We start from the raw sequence: 25,061 nt of genomic DNA, 5'->3' as shown, positions 1-25,061 counted from the left end.
TAGAGCTGTGGAAACAACTCTGAGATAAAATATCCAAGCCTATGCTGTACATGTTTTTGAGCAGCAGGGAGAAGGGGGATCTGCCCCCAGACTTAATTCAGACCAATATCCATATTCTCCACAAAAAAGATAAACTGCCAGAGGATTGCACCTCTTATCGACCAATTTCACATTCAAATCTGCTGTGATCCTACAACCTTCCTTAAAGGCAATTGACCACCAATTAAGGATAGATTTCTTGCAGATTCCAAGTTTTGGGTAGCTCTTTGCCTCATGTTGATGGGACAGGCAGCCTTATTCAAAATTATGGCCCTCCCTAGGTGCTTGTATGTTCTCCAGAGCACACCCGGCTGCGAAACCACAGAAGGAATACCACAAAATTGAAAGGGCCTTGAGACAGTTGCTATGGCACGGGTCGCAACATAGGATTGCATTACGTGCCCTTCACAGTTCAGAATGGGAAGGGAAAGTGGGTCTCCTGAAATATTATTGGGCCTCCCAACTGGCGGTCACCAATGAGTGGATACACGGCGATGTATCGTGTACACATATTGGCGTGGAAATAGATGGTTTGTGGAATAGTGTCCCCCCTCCAGGTATTGTACAACTACGCTGGGGTTGGTAGACTGACAATGGCATCAAGTTTTCTGGTTCCATTAAAAGGCTTCCAGGGCAATGGGATGGGCGAGGAAGGTCACCCTGGAAACTCCCCTCTGGAACAAAAGCACTCTATTTATTAGATCTCTGGTTACTAGAGTTCACAAGCTCATGGTGGGAGAAAAAGAGGAGTCTACTGGGAGTTGCGCTGTCTGCGGCACAGATGCTGCCATTCGTGGATATGCAACGCAGGTTTGCGCTGGCACATGCAGATAAGTTCCATTTTTTCAGGTTTAGACATGCCATACAAGCTCATATGGGGGCCAGGGGGGGATATACGGTTCCCTCGACCAGTCTCTGATGAAAGCCAATTTGAATGGGGAACGGATCCTGGAAAAAGCTGCATCTACATTATAGCAAGCCCTTCTTAATCATACAAGTTAACCACGGGTGTGACTCTACCAAAGGCGGGAAGCTGATCTTGAGCCCATCACACCAGAGGATTGGTGGGAGGCTCTATTGGCATCTATAGAAAGTGCTATATTTGCTAGATTTAGACTGGTCTAGTTCAAAATACTGTTAAGAATGATGGCAAGGCACGCACTCTGGTTCCCAGTCAGGTTTTCCTGCTGTAGCAACACATTGTCCTCTCCTCCAAACGTTTTCTTGACTCCATCAATCAGGGAGACTGTGTTTCTTTTTCTTTTCAGGCGTGTCTAGTTAAATTTCCTTTTCAGGTTAATTCACATTGATGTCTCTAAGGATTCTGGCACTTATATTATCACACTTTTTTCAACTGCAGGTGACTGGGAAACAACTCCCTCCAAAGCACAAATCTTACCCTTTATAGGGGGAGGGGGAAACTCATGTTTATGGCTCTCCATAGTAAGGCATGATGGCCCTGGTGCTGCAGCCTTTGAAGGGAGTTGTTGCCAAGGCACCTGCAGTTGAAAAAAGTGTGAGAATACAAGTACCAGAATCCTTAGAGACATCAAAGTGAATTAATCTGAAACACCTGAAAAGGAAATTCAACTAGACACGCCTGAAAAGGAAAAGAAACACAGCCTCCCTGATGATTGATGGAGTGAAGAAAACGTTTGGAGGAGAAGACAATTTGTTGCTACTAAACAGCAGGAAAACTTGACTGGGAACCAGAGTGCGCGCCTTGTCATAATTTTTTACACTAGTTCAAAATACTGCAGTCTATTAGACTCTGGAGACACTATTTGGATTCGTCAGAGCCAGAAATTCCAATTGCCTGCGTTGCCATGTTGCGAGTGGCTCCTTTTACCATAAAATCTAGCTATTCCCGAAAATCTTCACGTTTTGGCTCGCAATCGAGAGACTGATATCCTGCATAGTAGGACTGCCCATTCCGGATAAACTTAAATCAGCTATATTGGGTATATGGGGGGGAGACTGCTTATTCTCGGTACAAAAAAAACTCTTCATCTTGATTGCACTGATTGTTGCCAAGCGGAACATTGTCATGGGCTGGGGGTGGGGGGGGGGGTGGTTGTCAGGAAACAACTAAAATCTCTAAATGGGAGTAGGATTTGGATACATGTATGTCAATAGAAGGAAGGATATACAGGCACAGGGTTGCTGGCACACGTTTGGCAAGATGTGGGACAAATGGGGTGATGAAGACTAAGTGCAATATGGGTTTTTATGACTTCTGCCTGATCCTTTTGTGTTAACGTACAGTGTATTCCGTTATCATGCTGATATTATTTTTTTCTTTGTTACTGTGGTTGTTTTTTCATTTTCTCTTGCCCGGTACAGACAATACCATACCTTTTTAAAATCAATAAAACTGATAAAATAAAATAAAAATACCTGGAAGGGCTCCTTCCAACGTGGTTCAATTACATTGTCTGGTGGTGGACCTTCAATTCGACAGTCTGTGGGTCTGGGCTCCAGTGAGTGGCACTGCAGCACCAGTTCCTTTTAAGCAATGCTCTGAGACCTGTGAGTGGAAAGACCTAATAGATGTGTTGAAGTGTTTCCAATATTCCAGTGGCAGATCTGTCAGGTGAACATTCCGATAGGATGCAGTCAGCAGTGGTGATGAAGCAAGACTCATTAGACAGCCCATTGAGACCTCACGTTGGCTTGGACGAGTTTGGTTGTTTGTTGTACTTTCAATGCTAAAAAAGCAGCACTGGCTGGGCATCTGGCCATTTTCCACTGATGTTGGCGCATAAGTTGACCGATCTGTTTTTAAATGGTCCCATTCTATTTCTCAACTGCCCATGCTAATTGGGGTTGGTGTGGGCATGACAGTCTGTTTTAATGAAAGCTCTGTGCAATAATGCTTTATCAATAGCTAGTAAGATGTGTCCCTCTGTTGCTATTTATACTCTGAGGCACTCCAAACGGGGCCCAATTCCTTATCAGTAAGGTCACTGCTATGCTGGTATCAGCTTTGTGACTAGAGGTGTAGCGAATAGTAGATTTGAGTATTTGGCCAAAAAATAGTTTCCTTTTTAATAAATACATTTATGTAGACAAGAAAACACTTTGTAAATTAAAAACACACTTAATAATATGTATATCCATTCTTTATTGCATTTCTTTTCTTTCTCTACAGAAAATAAGTTTTTTGTGAACCATGAAAGGAATACATTCAATAACATCACAGTTTGTATTTTGTGTGCATTCATAAATGATGCTTATTGGGCAGAGCCCAAGTAACTAAAACTAGCCCAAAAGTATACAACACAGGTAGATTTTTTTTTCTAAAAGCGCCTAGCCTATGGTAGTTTTCATTGCACATTCAAGATTTTGTTTTTTTACATCAATATAGAATCATAAATTTGGTTGTCAATTAGTGTTAATTGATTCAAAAACCAATTATGACTTGAAAGATATAGTGATTTATTGTGCCATGGTATCATAAGTTACCAATACGTCCTGATGGTTATCAGTCTCTTTATATCAATTAAGCCAAAGCAATTGAGTCAACATCTGTTTCTAGCTAAACTCTTCTTCAGGGCTTTTTAAAAATTATACACTCAGTTGCAAAATATGATTCAACAGATGGGTAAATGCTGGTAGTATAGAGATGATAAAATTTGCAGGTGGAGACAACATATTTGTTAATGTGTTGCATGCACGAATGTGATTATCAAGACAATTAAGTCCAACATTGGCGAGAAAGTACAATATCACCAAGAAGTAAATGAAAAATATATTTCATGCATGGGTTATAGAATAACATTGGAGCAGTTGATAAGCACAAGATCATAAAGGGCAGGGATATGTAGCGATCCAAACAAAAATAATTTAAAATTCATTAACAAATGATCAGAATTTGTTTAAATTCTATTCTGTTATGTGTTCCGTTTCATTACTTTTATTGCACTGTACAGAAACACCATTTTGCACCCATGTGTGATTTAATTAAAAATAACCTGGTGTGGTGGATCTTGGATAGGTAGCCAATCCAATTGTGGGAACTCTTTGTTGGTGGTATTCCATTATTAAATCTCTTAAATGGTATTCCAATGTGACGTCCCTTAATGGACTTTCGTTAAATAAAAGCATTGTATATGCTTGTACAATGTAATCATATTGGGTTACATATTGTATTGGAGTTTATTCATTACACCCAATCAGAGCTTCCAAAATGATGTTGAAATGGGAAGTAAAGTGATCTATTAGTGTTGTGCACTTGATAGTATGAAAGGTCAAGGGTTCAGAGTGTAATTATAAGGAACATACATATCCTGGATCAACCAACCTGCTAATTGGGGATGCGTCATAAATGTTGATTCTGCTCTTAGTAAAGCAAGTGTCAAATGATGGCCTTATCTGTTTACGTGGGCATGAATCAGTGTGGTTTCCTATATAAAGTAGAACTGTGTGGACCTTAGGGTTAGTCTTTGTAATTGAGTACTAAAGTGTCAATGACACGATCGGTTTCTTACTTTTTGTCCAAAATCAGAAACATCCCAGACTTACCTGAAGTTTGGCAGTAGAGCGGTCCTCCGTCCGGACTGCTGGTCAATGTGGAGTGTATTATGTGAGCTCCAACTTGGGTTTTTTAAAGCTACTGAAATGCATGAAACTTGGTCATGGGAATGAATGAATGAAGGAAGGATTGTTTACGATTGTTGTTGTGTAGCAGTAAATCATGTTGTAATTGTTCCTATGTGTAAGGTACAGTATAAGTTTATACAAGAAGTTAGCCTTTGTTCGTGCTTTACTTTAAAAAAATACTTGAGTATTGAAAATGTCGGATTATAAAAAACGTAAATTGTAATGATGATAATTATTCACATTTTTATATAGTGCTACGAACCCCCAGGCATCTGAGCGCTGCTTATTATTACCCTCGTGGTGTGGTGCTCATGTATGGAGTGTATCTTTATTGTGGTCTAAAGGATTAACAATGTGGATCCGACAAGAATTTGAAGTGTTATGAATGTAATCTCATGGATCACATTACGAATTAGGGTCAGAAGATAGTAATGCCAAAAAGGTTTAGCTCAGAAAAACGGTTTGAAAAGGGGAAGAACTTAATCTGCTAGGGTGCAAAGTGATAGATCTGGCCAGAGACAACTGACTTCGGGTATCCAATTGTTACACTCACAATACATTATTGTGTACAATAATGCACATGTTCATTATTAGCAAGTCTTAACATGAGAAATGGGGACACTGGTTTCAAATGCACTTCTTGACATGGACTGCTCAAAAGTGCATCATTGGTTTCCTGTAAGGTTTAGAGTAAGGTCATATTCTGAATTGTTCATTAGAGTGTTCTAATTGTTGGCAATGAAGATCTTGAGTTCACTGTCTTTGTTCAGACCATCCTTGATTGCTCAGAGTTAAAAAATAAATCCAGCCCTCAGTTTTGAAAATAATTTAGCGGATACCTTCTTTGCCATGCTAACTAACAATTTGGAGCAATTGCAGACTGCTCATAAGAAAAGATCCTATCAAGACAATTTAAGGAAAGAACGCTGCATAACGTTGAACAACATCATAGAGAACAAGTCCATTATAATCCAGAAAGCAGATAAATGTGGGAACATCATAATTATGAACAGAATTATGAACTGAAGTGATTATATGTAGGCCGCTATTAACCATCTGAACAGTCCAGGCATGTGAACAGTCCAGTCTGTCGTTCTAAACTTAGGGCAGATCCCTCTAATAAGATCTTGAAAGAAGCTAGTAAACTTAACAATTGACATGCATTCGTTTTGCCTCATTTTGATGAGAAAGACCTTTTAACCTTTTTGGCAGGCAAATTGCCAACCATATATTTCTTACCCAGGGTTCATAAAGATTTTGGGACCCCGAATGCAAGCGTTTCTCACATGTATTTTAAATCATTAATAAGACCTTTCAAAAAAATCCAAATACACCTTTGTTTCATGATTCTGTATTTCAGTTGAATTACTTTACAAGTTTAACTTATAATAATATAACCTCATTTGCATTTGTAGTCCTACAAGTTGTGGTGTTAGTGAGTTCAGTACCTTGTTTCTTATCCTGATCGGATTACTTGGTATAACACGTATACCAACAAATTGGTTTGGATCCATGGATTTATGAATTGTAGATCAACCTTTATTTACTACAGCCTTTGTATATGTAACAAGTTCTACGTAGGTAGCACAAATGGAAACTAAAATTGACGATTCGTGAACATCTGTACACCGTCTGAACAGGCAACCCCCAATACCAGCTTGCACAGCACTGGTCATTGGAAAACCCAAATGATGACTTCAAATGAATATGCTTTTTTGGACTCAGGAAATTCATCCGATAACCAAGATGCAACAACAGAGAAACTGCCATGAGACAAAAGGAGGCCAGATTAATATTTGAATGAAAAGTCATCAGAGATGGTCTGAACAAAGACAATGAATTACATGTTTTTATCAATTGAACAAAGGAAGTCCTGGCGGCCCAACTATGGAATTCCCTACCCACTACCTTAAGAGTTGACAAATTCTACCACAAATACAAGAAAAACACTAAACTCTGGCTCACCTCAAAAGATACCCCACGCTGCTAGATATGTGTAATTACGTAATAACCTGTAATATACTATAATGTATCATGTAAGCTATCATCTTTCTTGTCCTGCACTGTAAATAAGAAATTGCATACTCCTGTAATGTCACCATATTCTTTCCTGTATATTATATTCTTGTCCTGCACGGTAAAGTAGATAATGCTTTTTTTTGTAATGTTAATCATGTCCTTTCCTGTACTGTAACTAAGAAACTGCATATCCTTGTAATGCGCCCAGTTACCTACGGGTCAGCAGCGCTTTATAAATAATAAACAAACAAACTGAATGGTATACTCGTGCCGTAGGTAACTGTCTGACAAAAATGCCCCCTTGATTCAGAGTTGGGCAATACTTGTTGCCAGACCATAATTTCAATTGTACAGTCTGCATGCTAAACCTATATCTGTTATATCAATATCAAGTCAGAACTCTATTGTATGGTCAATGCATTGGTGAGTCCTGGGAACAACATTATTAGCATCGTAAATCTTAAATACAGTTTGTGCAATTGTGATCGTAGAAATTGTTTTTAAATGAATAATCTTTACTGGAGATACCAATCACCCCACATTGAGACCCATCCTTATTTGGACTGACATATCACGGTTAACATAAAATTGCCAACTTAACACTCACCTGTTTGACATGCTTGTAATTGAATTTCACTTAATAGGATGAAGGAAATATTCAGCAGTTCTGATGTCTCAGACAAATTTGAAACCGTCACTTACACATGGGGGTCATAATTGATTGAATTCTCAACAGAATTCAGTAATGGCGATAGTTATGCAAAAATAAAGAACTACTCCCACAGTCCAGTCGATTGTTGATGTCTGGTTTCGTATCTGAAATTAGACAGACATACTACAGTTATCACAGAATTAAAAATTGTGAATCTAACGTCCATTAATTTAAGTTATGATATTTAAACTCATTCAATATATTGATGGAAACCTTTAGTAGCTCTCCAGCAGATTCAAGATCGGCACTTATGTACAGGGTTGCACTGTACTAAACTTTAAACAGAATTCCGTAATGGAGCTCGTTGTCCAGAGGTAGCAACTGCTAGTCCTACAGTGTAGTCCTTTGTTTGTGCCTGCTTTTGGATATCACATTGCCTTATTTCTATGACATTGGGCACACACCATTGCATTCAACAAGATATAGGGGGGCAAAACCTATGGTTAGCAGGGAATTGCCCTTGCTTAGTCGACTGTGTAACACGAAAATCTGGGGCAATTTCCAACTGTGGTATAAGATAAGTGAAAGAAACCCAAAGCAAGTCTGTTTTCCAAAACCAGGTCAGTGGCCTGTTTTTTGATTAAAACCACTGTGGTTGAGGGCAGAGTTTTTTTTAAGAAGATGAAGTACTACCGTGGGTTATACCACCCACAGTGACAAGGCTGTGTAGGAGGACAGAAAAGGATCGAATTGAATTCTAATTTGTCCCTTCCTTTTACCCTCATCTGTCCCTGTGTAACGCTGGTGTATCGCCTACAAAAAAGGGACAGAATAAGAAGAAACACGATCTACTTCTAGATGTTATAAGACATTCAGCCTTGTATAAATCATGCCCTTCAACCACTCTCTTCCACTATGTGTATGCATAGGAAGAGACAAATACCAGAAATAAAAAACAGTGCTTGAACACTGAGGTGCACAGACATCCACTGGGTTGTGTAAACATTTTTAATGACTCAGGGATTGTGTGTGGACCTCGTACACCGGAGTCTAAAAAGAGCAGCACAAATCCAGGTTCAAAGAACTCAGAGATTGTGTTTCAATCCAACATCAAAGACAAAAGACAATACACGCCCCACGTTGTGTTCTCCTAGGTCTTATTATTACTGCAACTAGTGGAGGGTGGTAAAAAATTGCTCATATATAGAGAGTAGATTGGTATATATAACTTGTAGCAGCAATTACTGCCGCTGACCTGGTTTTGGAAAACAGACTTGCTTTGGGTTTCTTTCACTCAACTTATACCACAGTTGGAAATTGCCCCATATTTTCATGTTAGACACACACCATTGCAACCAGTGCAGTGTCTCTAAAAGAAGACTTGGTTCTCCTTAAACAAGGTAAGAAGAGATGCGACCGTTCATGGGTACGATGGATAATAATACTCAGGCATATTATGTACCATGGTGGTCTTTCATTAGGTTCCCTATCCCTTGAATGTGTATTTATGTGTATATATGTGTATATATATTTCTGAGGCTTGTGGAATCTGCTTAGATCACATGCTGTGCATAGGCCGACATCTAGTGGAAGCTGCAGAGTATTATAGTTTGTTTTTCGAAACTCGAAAATGGGCGTCGACACAGGGCGTGCCAGTAATACTATCCCTAGTGTGACGTCCACTGTACCCAAGATCCTTCACGCGTCTAGGATCCTCAGATTGTTTTTTTCTGCCATACTGGTCAGAAGCATTTTGCGGAGTCCCCTGGCCTTAGCCATACTTTTGCTAAAATATTTAAAATATTAATCTATTGACATCCTTCCCCACCCCAACGTCGAACTTCGACACTCGACGCCGGCTGGAGAAGAAATCGACCGTCGGCTGCTGCATGACGGATTTGGGCCTCGGAAGGCCTCTGGCCTCGGCCCGGGCCTTGGAAGGCCTCTGGCCTCGGCCCTGCAAGTAGGGAGAGTGGGGGGTTGTACATACTCTACACTCTTGGTATATAGGTACACCTTATACATTTCCTACACTTAACAGCCCGCTGCCTCAAGGTGCGTATGGAGGGTACCCCTTTTCAATTCTGCCCCAAGTGCAATCGCAAATACCCTTGGGTCGACAGGGACGCCACGTGCAATCTCTGCTTGCCGAGGGATCACCACGAAGCGAACTGCAGCGCGTGTAGTAGGTTTAAACCTAAGACACTTAAGGACCGTTCGAAGCGTTGGGCCCACCACGCCAGGCAGGCGGCCATGGCAGCGGAGGGAGCCTTCAGCGACGGCAGCGACACCGTACTTTCGGACGGCGAGGGCATTACGGCATCGAAAGACAGCCGAGCGCAGGTCCCCGACCTCGGAAGGTCGTCCGGCAGCGCGGCTATGGGGAAGACCTCCGGCGACACAAGCGCTTCACACACTACACACACTAAACACACGAAGTCCAACCGAGACTCGACGACGTTGAGTTCTCGGAAAGAGGCACAAACAGAACGGTCCGAATCGGTGGTTAAGATCGCCGCATGATTCCAGGCAATCATCCACTCTTGCCAAGAGTGCCTCGCTCCCTAGCCTAACAGAAGTTCGATCGTCGGAAGACGAAGACTTCTTCCACCCCCAGGCCGCGCTCCAGGAGTCGGAGCCCGCAGTCAAAATCAGCGAGGCCCCACGCTCGAAGGACAGGGACCCCACCCCCGATCCTCGACGCCAGGCGTCGAAAACCTCCGGAGCCACTAAAGGACAGGGAAAACATTTTTCCACTCACGGGGAGGGGGGAAAACAGCAGAAGAAGCAGCCTTTGCACTCTTCCACACCTGTGAAACACACCACTCCCCCTAAACAGACCGACAAAACCAGGTCTGCTGATATGTCTAAAACCGGCAAATCTATTAAAGATAAATCCCATAGACTTGCTGAGAGAGTCATTCCCAGTTCCAAAAAATGGTCGAGTGAAGACATAGATGGGTCATGTCAAGGATGTCTTCTTTGGCTGATTTTTATGATAAAAATCCAGAAAATTTCCTCTCGTATGATCCACAAGGGGCGACACCCTCAGGCTCTAATGATCCAATCCCCCCAAGTAAAAAGCCCCGGTTCGAAACACCGATGAGGTCAGACCCCTTCGAGGTACAACCATACTCAAGACCATACTCACTGTATCAAGGAGAGGGTTCCTTTGGTGAGGACCAAGAATTTGGCATGGTAGAAGAGCAAACTGGGACGGGCTACTATGGGGATGATGAGGACCAGGAAGAGGAAGAGGAAGAGGAAAACCCGGAAACATACAGAGTAGATTCCCCGGTAGAGAACGAAGCCCTGGTTACCGACTGCCCGTTTCGAAAAACAAACTGTAATACTCCGCAGCTTCCACTAGATGTCGGCCCAGCATGTGAATCTAAGCAGATACAAGCATCAGAAATACGATTACGGTGAGTAATGTATCCCATATATATATATTCCCAACCCTCTCAGAGTTTGTCCACGCTCGCATTTATAATATGCGAGTATTGAAACTCCAAAAAACTGCACAGTTCGTTAAACAGGATTGTATACTGTATTTGTCTTTTATTTATATAACGCTTTACAGCATAACAACCAGAAAACATTAAACATGGAACATAGAAGCAATAAAATATACATGATTCAATGAAGCAAGACACAGACAATAGATTCAAAGTGCAAATTAAAATGCATTATTCAATCAAATGTCATGATGGTAGAAGGCCAAACCTGTCCTATGCAAAGGTGGGATTATTCTATCTGAACGAAACTAAGGAAAGTCTGAGTCTAAGAGTTCAACTTAAGTCTGTGTCCAAAATCTATCATTTCCCTCACAACTAAAGGTAACCAAAGTGTAGCGATGTCAATAATAAAAGAAAGTGTTCAACTCCACTACTTAGCTTCTTCCAGCTCCTGGTTTGCTTTCCTGCTCCCCTTGCCCAAGTTCAAGAATGTTCCCAAAAAGTCTCAATATTACCTTTCTCGGGTTCAAGACAATACAGTTCAACACATTCCTCGGGGTTCCCTTCCCTAAGTTCCAAGCAAGGATCTTGGGGCTTCATTCCCAAGACAATACGTACAGTTTCTCAAGTCTCAGGTTTCCCTTCCCCAAGACTTAAACTCAGCCACTTGTACTTGTTTCCGTCTTTTCCCAAATGTTTAACACAACTCAAGGTCAACCTGACCCTCATTCTAGATTGCATCACCAGTTCTCTTACAGTGCTTCTCCTTAATTTGGTTCGCAATGTCTTTGGTTTTCATAATTCTGGGATCCCTGGTCCAGGCGCAGTTGTCAGGCCACACGGTGCACCCATCACAGGTCGTGCAACCAGGATCCTTAGGCTCTTCAGTCCACACAGCTTCTTCTGTACATTTCCCTGTCTACAGAGTCACATTCGTGTAGTTTCTGTTTTTTCAGCCTCTTGGCTTTACGTGCAGTCTTGCAGTCTAGCTTCTCTTGGTTATCCTCTTGGCTCTGCAATAACGTGTCACTTACCTCTTGCTAGTCTTTAGCTCTGCCGCTGGCATCCACTCATAAAAGTTCAATTTGTGGTTGTCTTGTTCATGCCCCACCTTTCTATGGCACTCTTTTACACATGCGCTCTTATCTGTAGTTTGCTTTCACATGTGCACTTTTCCTTTGGCTGTTATCTGTTTGCTTCGCACATAAAGTTGTATTCAATTCAGTATTCAATGTGCTTAATTTCAAGGTTTCATTCAGTTCGATATTCAACATGCATTTGATGTGCTTAATTTGAAGCTTCCACTCAGTTTGGTATTCAATATTCATTCGATATGCTTAATTTCAAGTTTCCATTCAATTCGGTATTCAATATGCATTTGCAGCCTGCTAGGAGCGGCCTGGTTTTCAAGTGGCTTTCCCCCGATCATCAGCGTTTCTCCCTGGTGGCTCCCTCTGCTTACTTTCTGCTTCTCTGGTCAGCGTGCATGCATCTGCAAGCCCCGATGTCTTGCACACACCGATAGCCCTGCTGCCTCTGCACCGACGCAGACAGCGTCTTCTTCCTTCCGGTTAACTCGCAGCTCCAGCTATCCGTTCTCCACCACGGAGGCTCCCACACCTGTGTCCCAGCTCGTCTCGGGCTCCACTTGTCCTCTGGGATACCGTCTGGCATCCTGGCTCCTTCTCCGATCCCACCACAGCTGCCTCCTCATAAAAAGATACTCTTCCGGTCTCTCCCACACAGGCCTCCCTGTTGCTCCCATTGCTGTTCTCTGGCTTGCTTTATACACCTACAACCACTTGACAGGTTGCAGGTGGGGATTCCCAATTGGGCTTGCCTAACTATAATTAAAGGGACATGCCTGACCCCCACAGTATTCTGCAGGCATCTTCTTCATCCCAGTACTAGAGTGGTGAAATGGTTTAGTGTTCATCACTCTCAGTAGCCTTTTCCTCATCACAGTACTGTCAAATGCTAAATGGGGGACATGAGGGTAGCTGTCTTACAATAACCTATGAAGGCTGGGGAAGGATTAGATGGGTCCTCAATAGGGAAAGGAGGATACCAGATCTCCTCTGCTTTATCCTTGACCCCTATCTTCTTCACCCTCTTTCTAGTGCTTACAGAGTGATAGCATCTTTGGGCCTTTTCTGGGTCATTGGGACAGGGATAGCAATACCCGATAACTGCCTCTGGGATATAGGGTTCTCCCTGAAAGGGAAATGTGGAATACTGAGTCTCGCCTGATGACATGTCACTCCCAATCCCCAAGGACCCTCCACCCAGATGATCCTCCCTCGCTTCTCCACCCCCAGGGTCGTGATCCAAGAGCAGTGGCCTTTCTCTGGCCACCTGAGCAGAGGCCTCAAGGGGAGCAGATGTGAGTACACCTTCTCACAATGCGCAAAAATGCCTTTTATCTAAGGCGTACACCAGCACTACAAGGTCAGTAGCAATCCGTCCATGTACATACACTCGCACAATTGTTATCAGTGCAAGCCTACTCTACCTTGAGAGTAATGTACCGCTTAGATTTCAGATGCTTGTAATACAAAACAAGAAAAGCAAGGGAACTACAAGATATGACACGCAGGTAACATGTTGGTGTAAACATTTAAAGCTCGTTTGTTAATTTTGTTCTATATATATATGCACCACAGTGACAATAACCAGTTAAATGAACACTGAAACGAAAATATTCACTAACGGGCAAATGGGGTGATTGGCATTTAATTTAACAATACAGTGTAAATTCTTGTATAAAAACCAGTACTCTAATACGAAACTGCTTTCTCAGAGCAGTTTCACTGTGTTGCACTCCCGGAAACCTAAGTCCAATCACTCATCCCCAGCGTCAAGAAGTTTAAAATATCAAGTCTTTCTTCTGTTAAATATATAAAATTCTTTCTTATCCCTAATTATGTTTGCTAGAGAGTCCGGCAGCTTAACGCGTTTTGCTATGATCCCATAGCTTGTTCGCAATATCCACCCACACGTGATTGACATTAACCTATACATATGTGATAATGGAGAGTGAAAGGGGATTCCGAAATAGAACAAACTTGCGAGCCATTTTACATTGGGAAATGGGTAATGCAACAAAGCTCCCCGTTCATCAGCTGTATATGAAACTGCCACAATGTTTTTTGTATCTCAAACTCTGTGTAGCGTGTCCCATGCCATCTGCTTATATGTATAGCATATACTATAGAGGTTGGTTATAGACCTGATTAGATACTTCTCTGCGAATGCAGTGCCCACTGTCGTTCTAGCAACGCAGTTATAGCACACTAGATGTATATGTATAAAGTGCCCAGTGTGGTTCTAGCAGCGCAATTATAGCAGTGTAAACGGTAATAGTGCCCAGTGCTGCGTTGAAAAACATCAGTGACAGCGTACCAACCATAGCAACATATATATCCATGAATATATGTGCAGTTTTGACTAGATAAAGTGCCTAGTGCTTAACGGAATGATTGCAATCCTAGCAGCACAGTTAAAGCAACAATAGAAAAAGTGTCTAGTGCCGTAAGTAAAGTGCGCAGTGCAGTTCTAACAGCACAGTTATAGCAACATAGATGTCGGTGAATAAAGTGCCCGGTGCAGTTCTGGCAGCCCAGTAGTTGCGGCCTAGCTGGCAGTGGGCAAAGTGCTGGGTAGATTGGTAGCATATATATCAAAATGTGTGTGTATGTGTCTGTGTGTGTGTGTGTCTATATATATATATATATATATATATATATATATATATATATATATATATATATATAGTTTCTTTGTTTCTTTTTCACCCTCTGATATGTCTTGCTGAAAGTCCTTGGTTATCTTCTCATTTTTATAATTTGGTTATATATACCAAGATGAATATTTTTTTCAGACTTATGGCAAAATATGTAACATAATATGATGTCGTCTACAAATATGAGAGATGAAGAAAGGACTCTGAATATTGTGCGTGAACATACAAAGGTTTTCTATAGGATTTTGTAACTTTGTAAAAAGCGAGCATTTTGTCATCTTCTCATAGACTGTGTAATTTGGTCTATATATATCGAATGGCTACCATCATAGCAATTACCTGTTTTTTAGATTGTACTGGTACTTTACTATTGAACATGTATATATTGTAGATATCTATTTTTTTTATCTTCGATATATGATGCATTTGCACTTTACTGCATGATGGATGTATATGTATGTATATATGTATAAACAGATGAAAGGGTCGCTTACTCCTATATCATGTACTGGTACCAGTATCTTACTGAATGTAGGTATTAATCAGACGTTGGATGAATTATTAAGGTCCCAGTACAATATATTTACATTTGAGCGCAAGAAGGCATCTTTACATCTTTCTATGAGAATCTTGTCCAGCTTTGCACTATGTATTAGCACCTTGGCAGTTCGTGTATATGTAATCGATCTATGATATGTTCCCACTTTGGAACAATTGGACACAATCTCTACGTTCTGCAGGTTTAGTACCCATTTTCAAGCACTGAGCTATTACAGGTACACACATGTTGATTTATCACTAATGTGCGTGGATAGAAAAATGGCTTTTCTCACTAATGGTTGACAGTTTTACGTAAGCTAGCCCCCAAAAAACATTTTGGAGAAATGTATTAACAACTACACGCATTGAATGAATTCGAGTCAAGCAGTAAATACAATGTTTATATACTCTGTGAGACTCATGTGTCCTCTCAAAAATGGCAGACAGAAATTTGAACAAACTAGCCTAAATCACCTTTTCACTGTTTGTTAAATGTGTTAAACACAGGGAGGAGTTACTGTGAGCAAGCCACAGGACTGTGGCGAAACGCGTCAGTCAGCCTCTCTGGCACAAATAGATTTGGGAAGCTAATTTTAAAACTGTATTATTCAATAAAGCTTTTTTACTTTCTACGACTTCGTTCAGCAGTTTCCTTAAGGTGCTTCCCAACCTCTTTATTTTGCAGCAATTCATGCTGCAAAGTGGTGAAATCCACTTCTTGATGGGAGTGCAGCTCCAAAGAACAGAGGCTTCAGCGTTTTTGTGACTGGGAAATATATATATATATATATATAAAAAACACAGCCTGCAGTATGGTTCAGTTGCTCAACCCATGGGAAGAGCACTTTTTGACCGACTTATAATTTTGCAAAAAGAGTATATGGCCCTGTCAGATCGATTCCGCAGTTTTGTGCAGGGGCAAAGTTATAGGGGCAGGATCCCAAAATGTGTGGGTTTTCTCATAGACACAATGGTAAAAGATTTTCTCACACCAACAGCCCAAATCGCTGGACGGATTTTCCCAAAAAGCAAGCTTTTGTAAATTTGGTGTAAATCCGTCCAGTCATGTTTTTTTTTTTTTTTTTTTAATTGGCAAAACGTAAGTTAAAAGAAATGTGTGATCTCTCCCTTTTCGTCCGTGGACGGGTCTCAAATTGGCCCATAGGGCGGCGTGATGCCTGCGGACATCGGGCTCACCCGCTGATTGGATGGTGAAAAGGGTGAGGTGTGCCATATTTTTTGGAAACGCCCGGCATTTTGAATTCAGCGACTGCGCCCGTAGTCCTCGAGCATCGCAGTAAAACCATATTGAAAAAACGCAACATTGTACTTATTAACCTAATGAAACAATCTCTTTAGAGGTGAGTGGTGATGAGGATGGCAGGATGGCATGGGATATGGCCATAAAAAGTAAAACAAACGGGCTGTTTTTGTTCTCCGATGTCCAAGAACAGTTAGGGGACAGCCCTGTGATGTCTGCGAATATCTCAGATGTTCCGGGGCATCCATATATATTTTTGCATTTACAGGGTTGGTTAAAAGCAGTTTTTGGATGGCGTATAACTTTTGTCACTCAATGAAACTGTATGAAATTGTGATATTATTCTAGACGTGACCTTGAATGGTTCTACAAAATTTGGTGCTGTTTCGCCAGGAGCAAACAAAATTAGAGGGGGTTTCCCAACATATTTGAAAGGCTTATTACTAAGTGCCATTTCACAAATCTGCACAAAAGTTTGCAAAAAGATGACCCAGATTTCAATGTTTTTGCAGAGTTTGGTGGGATTTTGTGAATAGGGGGCAAAATTAGATTTTCAGACGGGTTATAACTTTGTTGCCATTTGCCGAATGTGCACAAATAATTATAGAAAGATTATAGACCGAACCTTGGGTTTTTTTGTAAAGTCTGAATGGATTTTGTCAACTGGGAGATGCTATATGACTATTTTATGTATGTACATTTTGACACTTTTCAAAAAATAAAATGGGTGGATTTGCAGGAAAGTTGTGCAAGGAGAATTGGCAAGGTCTTGAAAGCATGGTGTTGCAAATGTGTCCATGTCTTATTTTTTGAAAAGTGTCATAATGTAAGTACAAAAAATTGTGACTGAGGTATAGCCAGTGGGCAGTGACCAGAGGCCATGACTCAGATAATCTGGTTACTGGCCATGACCACAAGAGACCGGCAATGGGGTTAAAGTGGATATGCCCAAAAGGGACTGGCTATGTGGTGAGGTTTTTCAAAATCGCAATAGGTTTGAATGGGAAAATAAATTCTGCCCATGGGTAAAATTTTGTCTCTGGCTACAGCCAGAAGTGGTGCACAGTATTACATCAAATGATTGCTATCAAAATCGCTGCATAGACTGATACAATGCTAATTACAAAGTACAGCGAGCCAGGTGCCCACCACCAGGCCACCCCTTGAAATCATTAACCACCCTTATTTGCGACCATAGTGGGACAAGATATTGGGATTGGATGCTGGACTCATTACCCCAACCTCGTAGCAATGACTGGCCCACAATCCACATGCCTTGAGAAAGGCTAGAGTTTAATTACGTGTTGGATGAGTTTTAACAATAAATATAGCATCAAGTATGGTTTTGAAGGCTGCTTTATTATGACAACAGTTACTTATTGAATAACCCAGTGCTGAGGTGAACAGGGCTCACTCTCCTATTCCAAACCTAAAACTTGAACAAGAAAGGTCACCTTCACGAAAGTACCCTATCACAAGCAGAAAGCTAATCTGTTTAAAGTACTAGATGAAGTGCAGTGATCTAACCATTATATCGCCCCCTACAATTACTTGATGACTGTTTACTTTGATTTGATTATTGGGGCATGCAGCATGGCCGAACTCTAGGTTTGAATGGGAAGTAATATTTTGCTTGCGGCTACAGCCTGAAGTGCTGTACTGAATGACATTTGTGATGCCACTTTCGTGTACTGGGTGTTTGTCTTGGCAGTGCACAGTGGTGGCGCGAGTTATGGTTGCTTAGCTTACCATAACAGGTGAATTTTGGGTTTTTTTCGATTATACTTGTAGCCATAACGTCCCTTTTAACAACTTTTTTCATTGAATTGCATGGGTTTTTATTAGTTCAATTGCAGTTTTTGTTTTTCCAGGCAACTTTTCTTTCTATTGGTTGGTGTGCATATTTCTATTCCATATACTTTATTGGGATTTTCTTACACTAACCAATGACTGTCCTGCTATTTATATTTTTTTTGTCCTTTTTTTCATCCTTTGTTGCCTTTTATTATGGGTACGAATATACATGTTTTTTATATGATATGCAGTGTTTGGCCTTTAATTTAAAATATTGGATCTTTGTATTAGAGACATGAGGAAGAGCAAAGCTCAAAAAAATGTGTTGGCTCAACAGTTTAATTCGATCAATGGTTAATTAATTAAAATGACTCTTAAAGACTCAACAGTATTCATTGTGACCTATTATTTGATGCACTTTCAGGCATTCTTTCAATGAACACAATACTTAAATAGTACAAATGCCAACCTTTTTGGGGAGGCACAGTTGGAAACCAAGGTTCACATTTGTACCGCATGTATATAACATGGGTTGATTTACAATTGAGAAATCACTAAATATAAACCTTCCTATTGGTGTAGGGTGTATACTGAGTGATTTTGTTTAGTGCATCCTTGCACATGCTGCATGTACCACATAGGTCTGTTGAGCCAATTGTCATTGGCACATGGAACTGCTGCTGAAAAAATAACCTGGACTAATTCTTTGTCCTATTGTTCCTGCTCTGGTTAATACGACATCTTGTTAGACCATGATGTAGTCTTTTAAATCCTCATCAAGAAGTAACATTTTCCAATGCTTGTTTAAAATTCTGTAGACCCCTTCTTTATGTGCCGTGTGCTTTGTTATGAATCTGTCTTTTGTATGTGGGTTGGTTTTGGGTGTCATGAGTTTTTGTCTATTTGTACTTCTCACTTTCTTTGTTGCAGTGAAAATGTCCTTGTCTTTAGAGCCTCTTTTCCTAAACCTCTATGTAATCAGCGTGACTTTTTTCTCAATCGTCTGGTGATCTGCGTCAAATGCAGAGGTAAAATCGACTAAGCAAATGTTTACATTCCGGTAATTTTGTGTGCATGCCTTATTTTGATGCAAGTTTAAAATTGTGCCATTGAGGGAAGCACACATTAGCTTCCTAATGCCCAATTTGAATGTATTGTTATGGCCTCGGTCGAGAGGCCATTTTCCACCTCTTTTAGTACTAAATTGCCGAAGATTTTGCTATTAATGTCGGAAAGTGTCATGGGCCTATAGTTCAAAGAGTCAATTTACCCCTAGAGCAACATTTTTTAATTTAATAAAGGGGCAAATGTGTGTCCATCATTGCTTTGGCCCTCCTCGTGTTCCGACGGTATAGACCTCAATGGTGTACCTCACTCATGGCAGCTACCCCCTCAGAGCTGTAAGACTCATGACTCTTCAGAATAGTTATGTCCTCAGCCTCATCACTGCAATGGAGAGTGGTGTCTGCAAAAAAATCGGGTCATCCTGCTGTACCTACACACCTACCTATCAAATGGAACCCTCACAGAAGCAATCAGGTTGCTATCAGAGCTAAATACTAAGATGAAAGAAGAAACAAACTCAATAGGGGCAGAGGACAACTGGTTGGTGTATAGATTTTCCGGGATTGTAAACGGTCTGAAGGTCCTCATAGCCGCACTAGTGTTAGTATTATTCGGATCCTGTGTCGTCAGTGTAGCAAGAGCAGTGTAAGAATACTCAGAAAACAATAGGAATTAAAAATATTAGTAGACGTGAATACTAAGACAGATGGAAACACAAACTTTTGAAGTGCGGCAGTCATCTAAAACAGAGTTCTGTCCAGGTACAAAATCATTTTTCCCCATGACGCCTGCAATTCTGTGGAATGTTGGGTCTGGTGCAAGCCAGACAGGGAGTGCTGCTATATGACCTGGAGTGTGGACAAACATGTAAAGTATCATGACAACCTGAGTGGGGTAGCAAAGGTGTGGACCCACAAGACACCCATTAGTGGGGAGGAGCCTCAAGCTGGTGTGGTCAATGACTCGACCAGACGGGGAAATGAAGAGAGGGAAATGAGTGTCCATCATTCTTCGGCCCTCCCCCGGGTTCCGACAGTATAGAACTGAACGGTGTACCTCGCGCATAGCATCTACCAACACTGTATCACAGATGCGAGAGACGTTACTCCCTGAGACAAACTAAGGCCTTACCCAGATGTCACTGAAGCAAAAAATCTGCAGGCGATGTAACCGCAGGAGGAGCTGTAATCATGAGACAAATGACATTACAACTGAGGCCGACACACGTAGGTGCATTAGACACGAAGCACTTATACATCCAAGCACGTAGATAAATGAACACTAGTTGAAATTGCACTTGGACACGAAGAACACGCTTGCAATCACTAGGGTAGAAAACACATACTCTTTCCTATGTTGAAACGCAAGCCACATGAGAATACACAAACGCTTGCTTAATGCAGAACACAACTAAAATGAGTCGCCATGTAAACCAAGATGGACGATGCAGTCACGTTGGGTTAATAGGAAACATTGGGATACCAGAAGACAGCAGAGAGACCCTGTATTGCTGAGCCAGCAGAAGAGCCAAGCCCAATCAGCGCAGCAGACAGTGAGTGAACAAATTGCCAAGGTTAGCGGAGAGAGACCGGTTTGAGCCAGCATTGGAAAAGTACAAACGATAAGCAGCTTCCAGACGATGGACATGACTCTATCTGAATAACAAAGAAACACATTTTTGAGGAAGGCCAGGTTCTCACCAGCTCTCACCTAACACTGAAGAGAAAGTAGCTCCAACAAGTCTCCAGAGGCCAAGGTGGTAATGACACCTATAGCAAAAAGGGCTAAAATCCTCATAAATGACTGAACGGGTTAATTCGAAACACGGTCTCCGAAGAGATTGCCTATTCATTAGAGCCGGGCGAGGGCAGACAGGGACCTTCGTTCCCACCATTTCTTAGGGACGAAAGATACAATACAGAGTAAAGTTGAAAGCTAACTGTCCTTGCTCGAGGCTTAGGGAATCAGGGAATGGTAGCTTTGGTGGGACACGCAGCACCATGAGGCCTTTCTCATCACCTTCAATTGTTGCTCATGTGCTGGTAACAGTCCATCCTGCAAAGGCTCACAAAGCTTTCCCTAACCAATCATTGTCCACCTTTCACGCTCACCTTAACAGTGTTGCATCCACCAGTCATAACTCGCCCTGATATGTTCCCCATGTATCTTTTTGTAGGTGGTCCTAGGCGAAGTTAACTCCTATCGCTGGACCAATTAGGGTACTAACCCCATATAGAAGCCATACTCTACCATACTACTCACCCAGTCATATCCCCCTCAAGGTCAATCTATCATTTGTTTGTGACGTCATTTTGAAGTAAATCTCTGTGGCAAGCCTGTACCAAGAGGAGAGAACTGGAGATCACCTGATGTCCATTACCATCCCAGTTTTATTTGGATATTGTAAATAAAACAGTACTTTGGCCGCATTATTGGTCTCTTTTGTTTTTTGGGCGTGAGACACTCCGTGCCTGCTCACTGCATACCCTGGGGAGTGGGGTATGTCTTTGCCAACTCAACCTAGGCTTTTCAGTTTTTTATTCAAGTCTCTTAAAAATCCCCTCAATTTAGATGCATTGTCTCTATGCAATGCTGCCTCATGCCAACACTGGCAAGAATCTGCACCATTCAAAAAGGTAAGGGCTGACTAGACCGTGCCAAACGCAGTCGTAACCTGGTCAACCGCACAAAGGAATTTGCCCTGTAATCCAAGCTGGACTCCGCTAAAGGGCAGGAAGATGGCCAAATGACAGCACTTCGACAACAGGGAGCAGCCATTTTGAAAACATGTTACGTGAAATGGCATTATGCTGTAAAAACAAAACGATGACAGACTGTAGTGCATCGGAAAAAGATGAGAAACATTGTTCGTCGTTCGTTGCCACATTGTAAGGGCATCATAAACGTTGCCTGACAAAAGGGGAAAAAGGTGATACAATGTACCCCCCTGCTGCATCCCTATTGTATTTTGTGCTACAGTAAAACAGTACAGAAAAACAGGACTGGTCGGAACAGTCTGCTTGCACGTGAAGACTTGGGAGCTCACCAGTGCCCCCAAAATAAATGAGCTGAGCGGATAAGTGAAGCTAAAGGACTTTACTTACCTCAAACATCTATCCATGGGTCCATGCCATGGGCAAATAGGCAGGGGGTGCCATTGAAATCGATGGCAGGAAAAGTAGCTTGTACTTGCTTGCTTTGCTAAATGGCTCGGTGGAAAAAAAGGAGGCTGGTCTTAAATGTCTTTTTTTCCAGGGTTTCCTGCCCGGCCTAATGCTGGTTTGGTGGGCATGGAAACTGAGGAATTTGAGGTGTCTGACTCTCCATATCCTATTGTCCTTAGGTCTCCTACGATGTGGAAGGGTTCTGTGAGCGTAACCGAGACGTGCTCTTCAATGACCTCATCGAGTTGATGCAGAGCAGCGAGCTGTGAGTGTTGGTCCTGCATCCCGGGGACGGGGGGATCGAGGGGGGTGGGGGGGGGGGTGGTTTGGGCATTACAAATAAGTAAAAGGGGGAGGAGGGGTCAAACGCTCCATACCTGGTCCTTACCGAATCCATCCCTGCAGGAAGATGTGGGGAGGGGTCCATTGCCTTCAACTGCCTCCCTATTTTATCAAAAACGTGTATTGATGTGGGGGTAGTTTGAGGGCAGAGGGGAAACGATATATACATTGGTTGGGGCTGCAAGCAGTTCCGATTGTTGCAATTGGTTATCCCTGTTCCAATGTTTTGATCACCCAGTCAATAGATTATAAAGAATTGTAAGAATTCCTGGAAAGTTACCTGTTTTGTTGTTGATATTTCACATAATGTTTTACATCTGACTTGCTGGATTTCAGGCTGCCTAGATCAATCTAATTCTTCCCTGGTGGACACGTGCACGCCCAGGGCCCCATCCCGTGCCTTGATTCTGGGGAGAAATCCTAGGTCAGGCAGTGCTCATTACTGGACATGTTTATTTCCGTCAGCGTGATGGAACACAGGAAGGCAGTCGGCAGGGGATCTGAAAACCTAAATCACCACCTAAGCCAAGCCATAAAGCCCGCCCCCACCCAAGCTGCAGGGGGGGAGGGGCAAGGGAAACAGGGGCATTTCAGTTAAAAAGCTTGACACCTGGCATGCGTCCTATCCTTCGATTTAATCCAGATAACCTATCTAATTGCCAACTCACATGGTCAATACACAACACCCCCCCTCCATGTCCAAAGTAGCAATGTTCACTAAACCTCGTCGCCTTACCACCGCTCCCCCCCTCATGTCCTGTGTTCGAAAAAACAGCACGAAAATGAAGTTATCCCTGAATGTTAGAATTTGCAGTGTAACTTTTATGGTCGTATGTGAAATGTGTGTAGTATCAGTGACTTAAAACCTGTAAACCTAAAATCAATTCAAGGCACCCTGGAATTTCATAAGATCTGCACCACCACCGCCGCCCTCCTCACCACCTTGCTTTTATCAATAAGAACTTAACCCGTCCACTGGGTTAATCTGTACTGAAAAGACTGAACAGCAGCAAACCTATTAACACATCTGAGTAATAAAGGCATGTTGTGTTAGGCCTTACTTACATAGTTGCAGACAAACACAGGAGGATGCTTAGTTGTCTTGGTAACCATGATGGTGAAATGGGACCAGCCTCCGGCTGAGCCAAGCTAAAGAAGAAAGCTTGATAGCTGCCCCGGCAAATGTTGGTATTGGACCAGCATTAACCTTTTCGGCTGGCGAGTTCTCTGAAAGCCCATTACAAACTAGATTCCAAGCTCAGATCTTTCTCCGGTTCCGGAAGCACCTCAAGACCTTCCTCTTTCCTTCTGCTTACTCTGCTCTGCTCCCCTGCTGATCTCCTGGTTGAAACTGCACTGGTTTACCTGGCTACCCTCTGATTTCGGGGCCAGTTCCCCTCCCTGCCAGTTGCACACCTGCACTGCCCCCCTGGCAACCCTTGCACTCGGGGACTGTTTCTGTATCCCTACAGCCCCCTACCAGCACTTGACGTCTGCCCTTCACTTGCCACCAGCTGGCCACACTTCTTATTTATTGTCTTTATTTTAATTATTTATCTTTATTTTTTACAGTTCTCTTATGTACTGCACTGCCCCTTTCCCCAGCACTTCTCCCCTTACCCCCTCCCTGCACTTGCGTGATCTCAATGTCAACTGGCCTAGTAAGATCACTGTCTGTCTTGCCTCTGTTCCCCCTCCCTTGCCTCATCGCAACTTGAAACACTTGTGTATAGGTGCGTTATAAATATCATATAATATCATATCATATGTTTCTCCTTGGCAACTGTCAGGTGGACATCCAGTCCTGTTGAGTTCTGGGACTTACACTTTCTTTTTTTCCCCCAGTTTTAAATTTAGGGAAACTGCAAGTGCCTGAATTCCAAGAAGAAAAACATGACCAGATGGCCTCCTTGCACTTGGCAAGGAAAAACTCCCAGTGGTGGCACTCTCAGTTTAAAGTTGTACTCATTCTCCTCTCCATTTTGTTTTAAAAACACCCCCTTTCCTTGTTTTCAACATTCATTTGAAACATCCCTTATTCGCGAAAATCTAGGAATCTGCAAACATTTACAACGCCCTGGTGCTTGAAAATGTCTTAACTGCACAAAGCAACCAGGCATCTGTGTATTGCCCTACTTGTCTTCTATAATTGCTTTACACAAGCACCCTCAAAATAACATGTGCAAGTGTGCCTGCATTGCACCGTTTCAGCCTTATGTGGTGCAGCCATTTACTGTGGAGAATGGGCAGAATGAGGGCCTTTGCAATGCTTATGGCCCCTCCGCAGTGAGCAGTGACTTGTCGGGAGAAAGGGGCCATTAGCACTCTGTTTCACACTTGTCTGCCCCAGCCCAATAATAAAAGTTAAGACATCAAAGAAAGA

The 25,061-nt window shown here is 42.2% G+C and overlaps 1 protein-coding gene across 3 annotated transcripts in view; it reads left to right on the top strand.

The window, feature by feature from the left end:
• LOC138580024 (unconventional myosin-Ie-like) overlaps positions 1 to 25,061 on the top strand; it is a 483,826-nt gene that overhangs the window by 352,149 nt on the left and 106,616 nt on the right. For all 3 annotated transcript variants that reach the window (XM_069650257.1, XM_069650259.1, XM_069650260.1), the window contains exon 15: positions 22,516 to 22,601. In XM_069650257.1, coding sequence (XP_069506358.1) covers positions 22,516 to 22,601 — 86 coding nt within the window. The remainder of the gene's footprint in view (positions 1 to 22,515; positions 22,602 to 25,061) is intronic.

The sequence above is a fragment of the Ambystoma mexicanum genome, chromosome 1p (assembly GCF_040938575.1).
Source record: "Ambystoma mexicanum isolate Mex_15411 chromosome 1p, UKY_AmexF1_1, whole genome shotgun sequence".
Lineage (NCBI taxonomy): Eukaryota > Metazoa > Chordata > Amphibia > Caudata > Ambystomatidae > Ambystoma > Ambystoma mexicanum.
The sequence above is the reverse complement of the archived record's forward strand: the minus strand, read 5'-3'. Positions and strand labels throughout refer to the sequence as shown.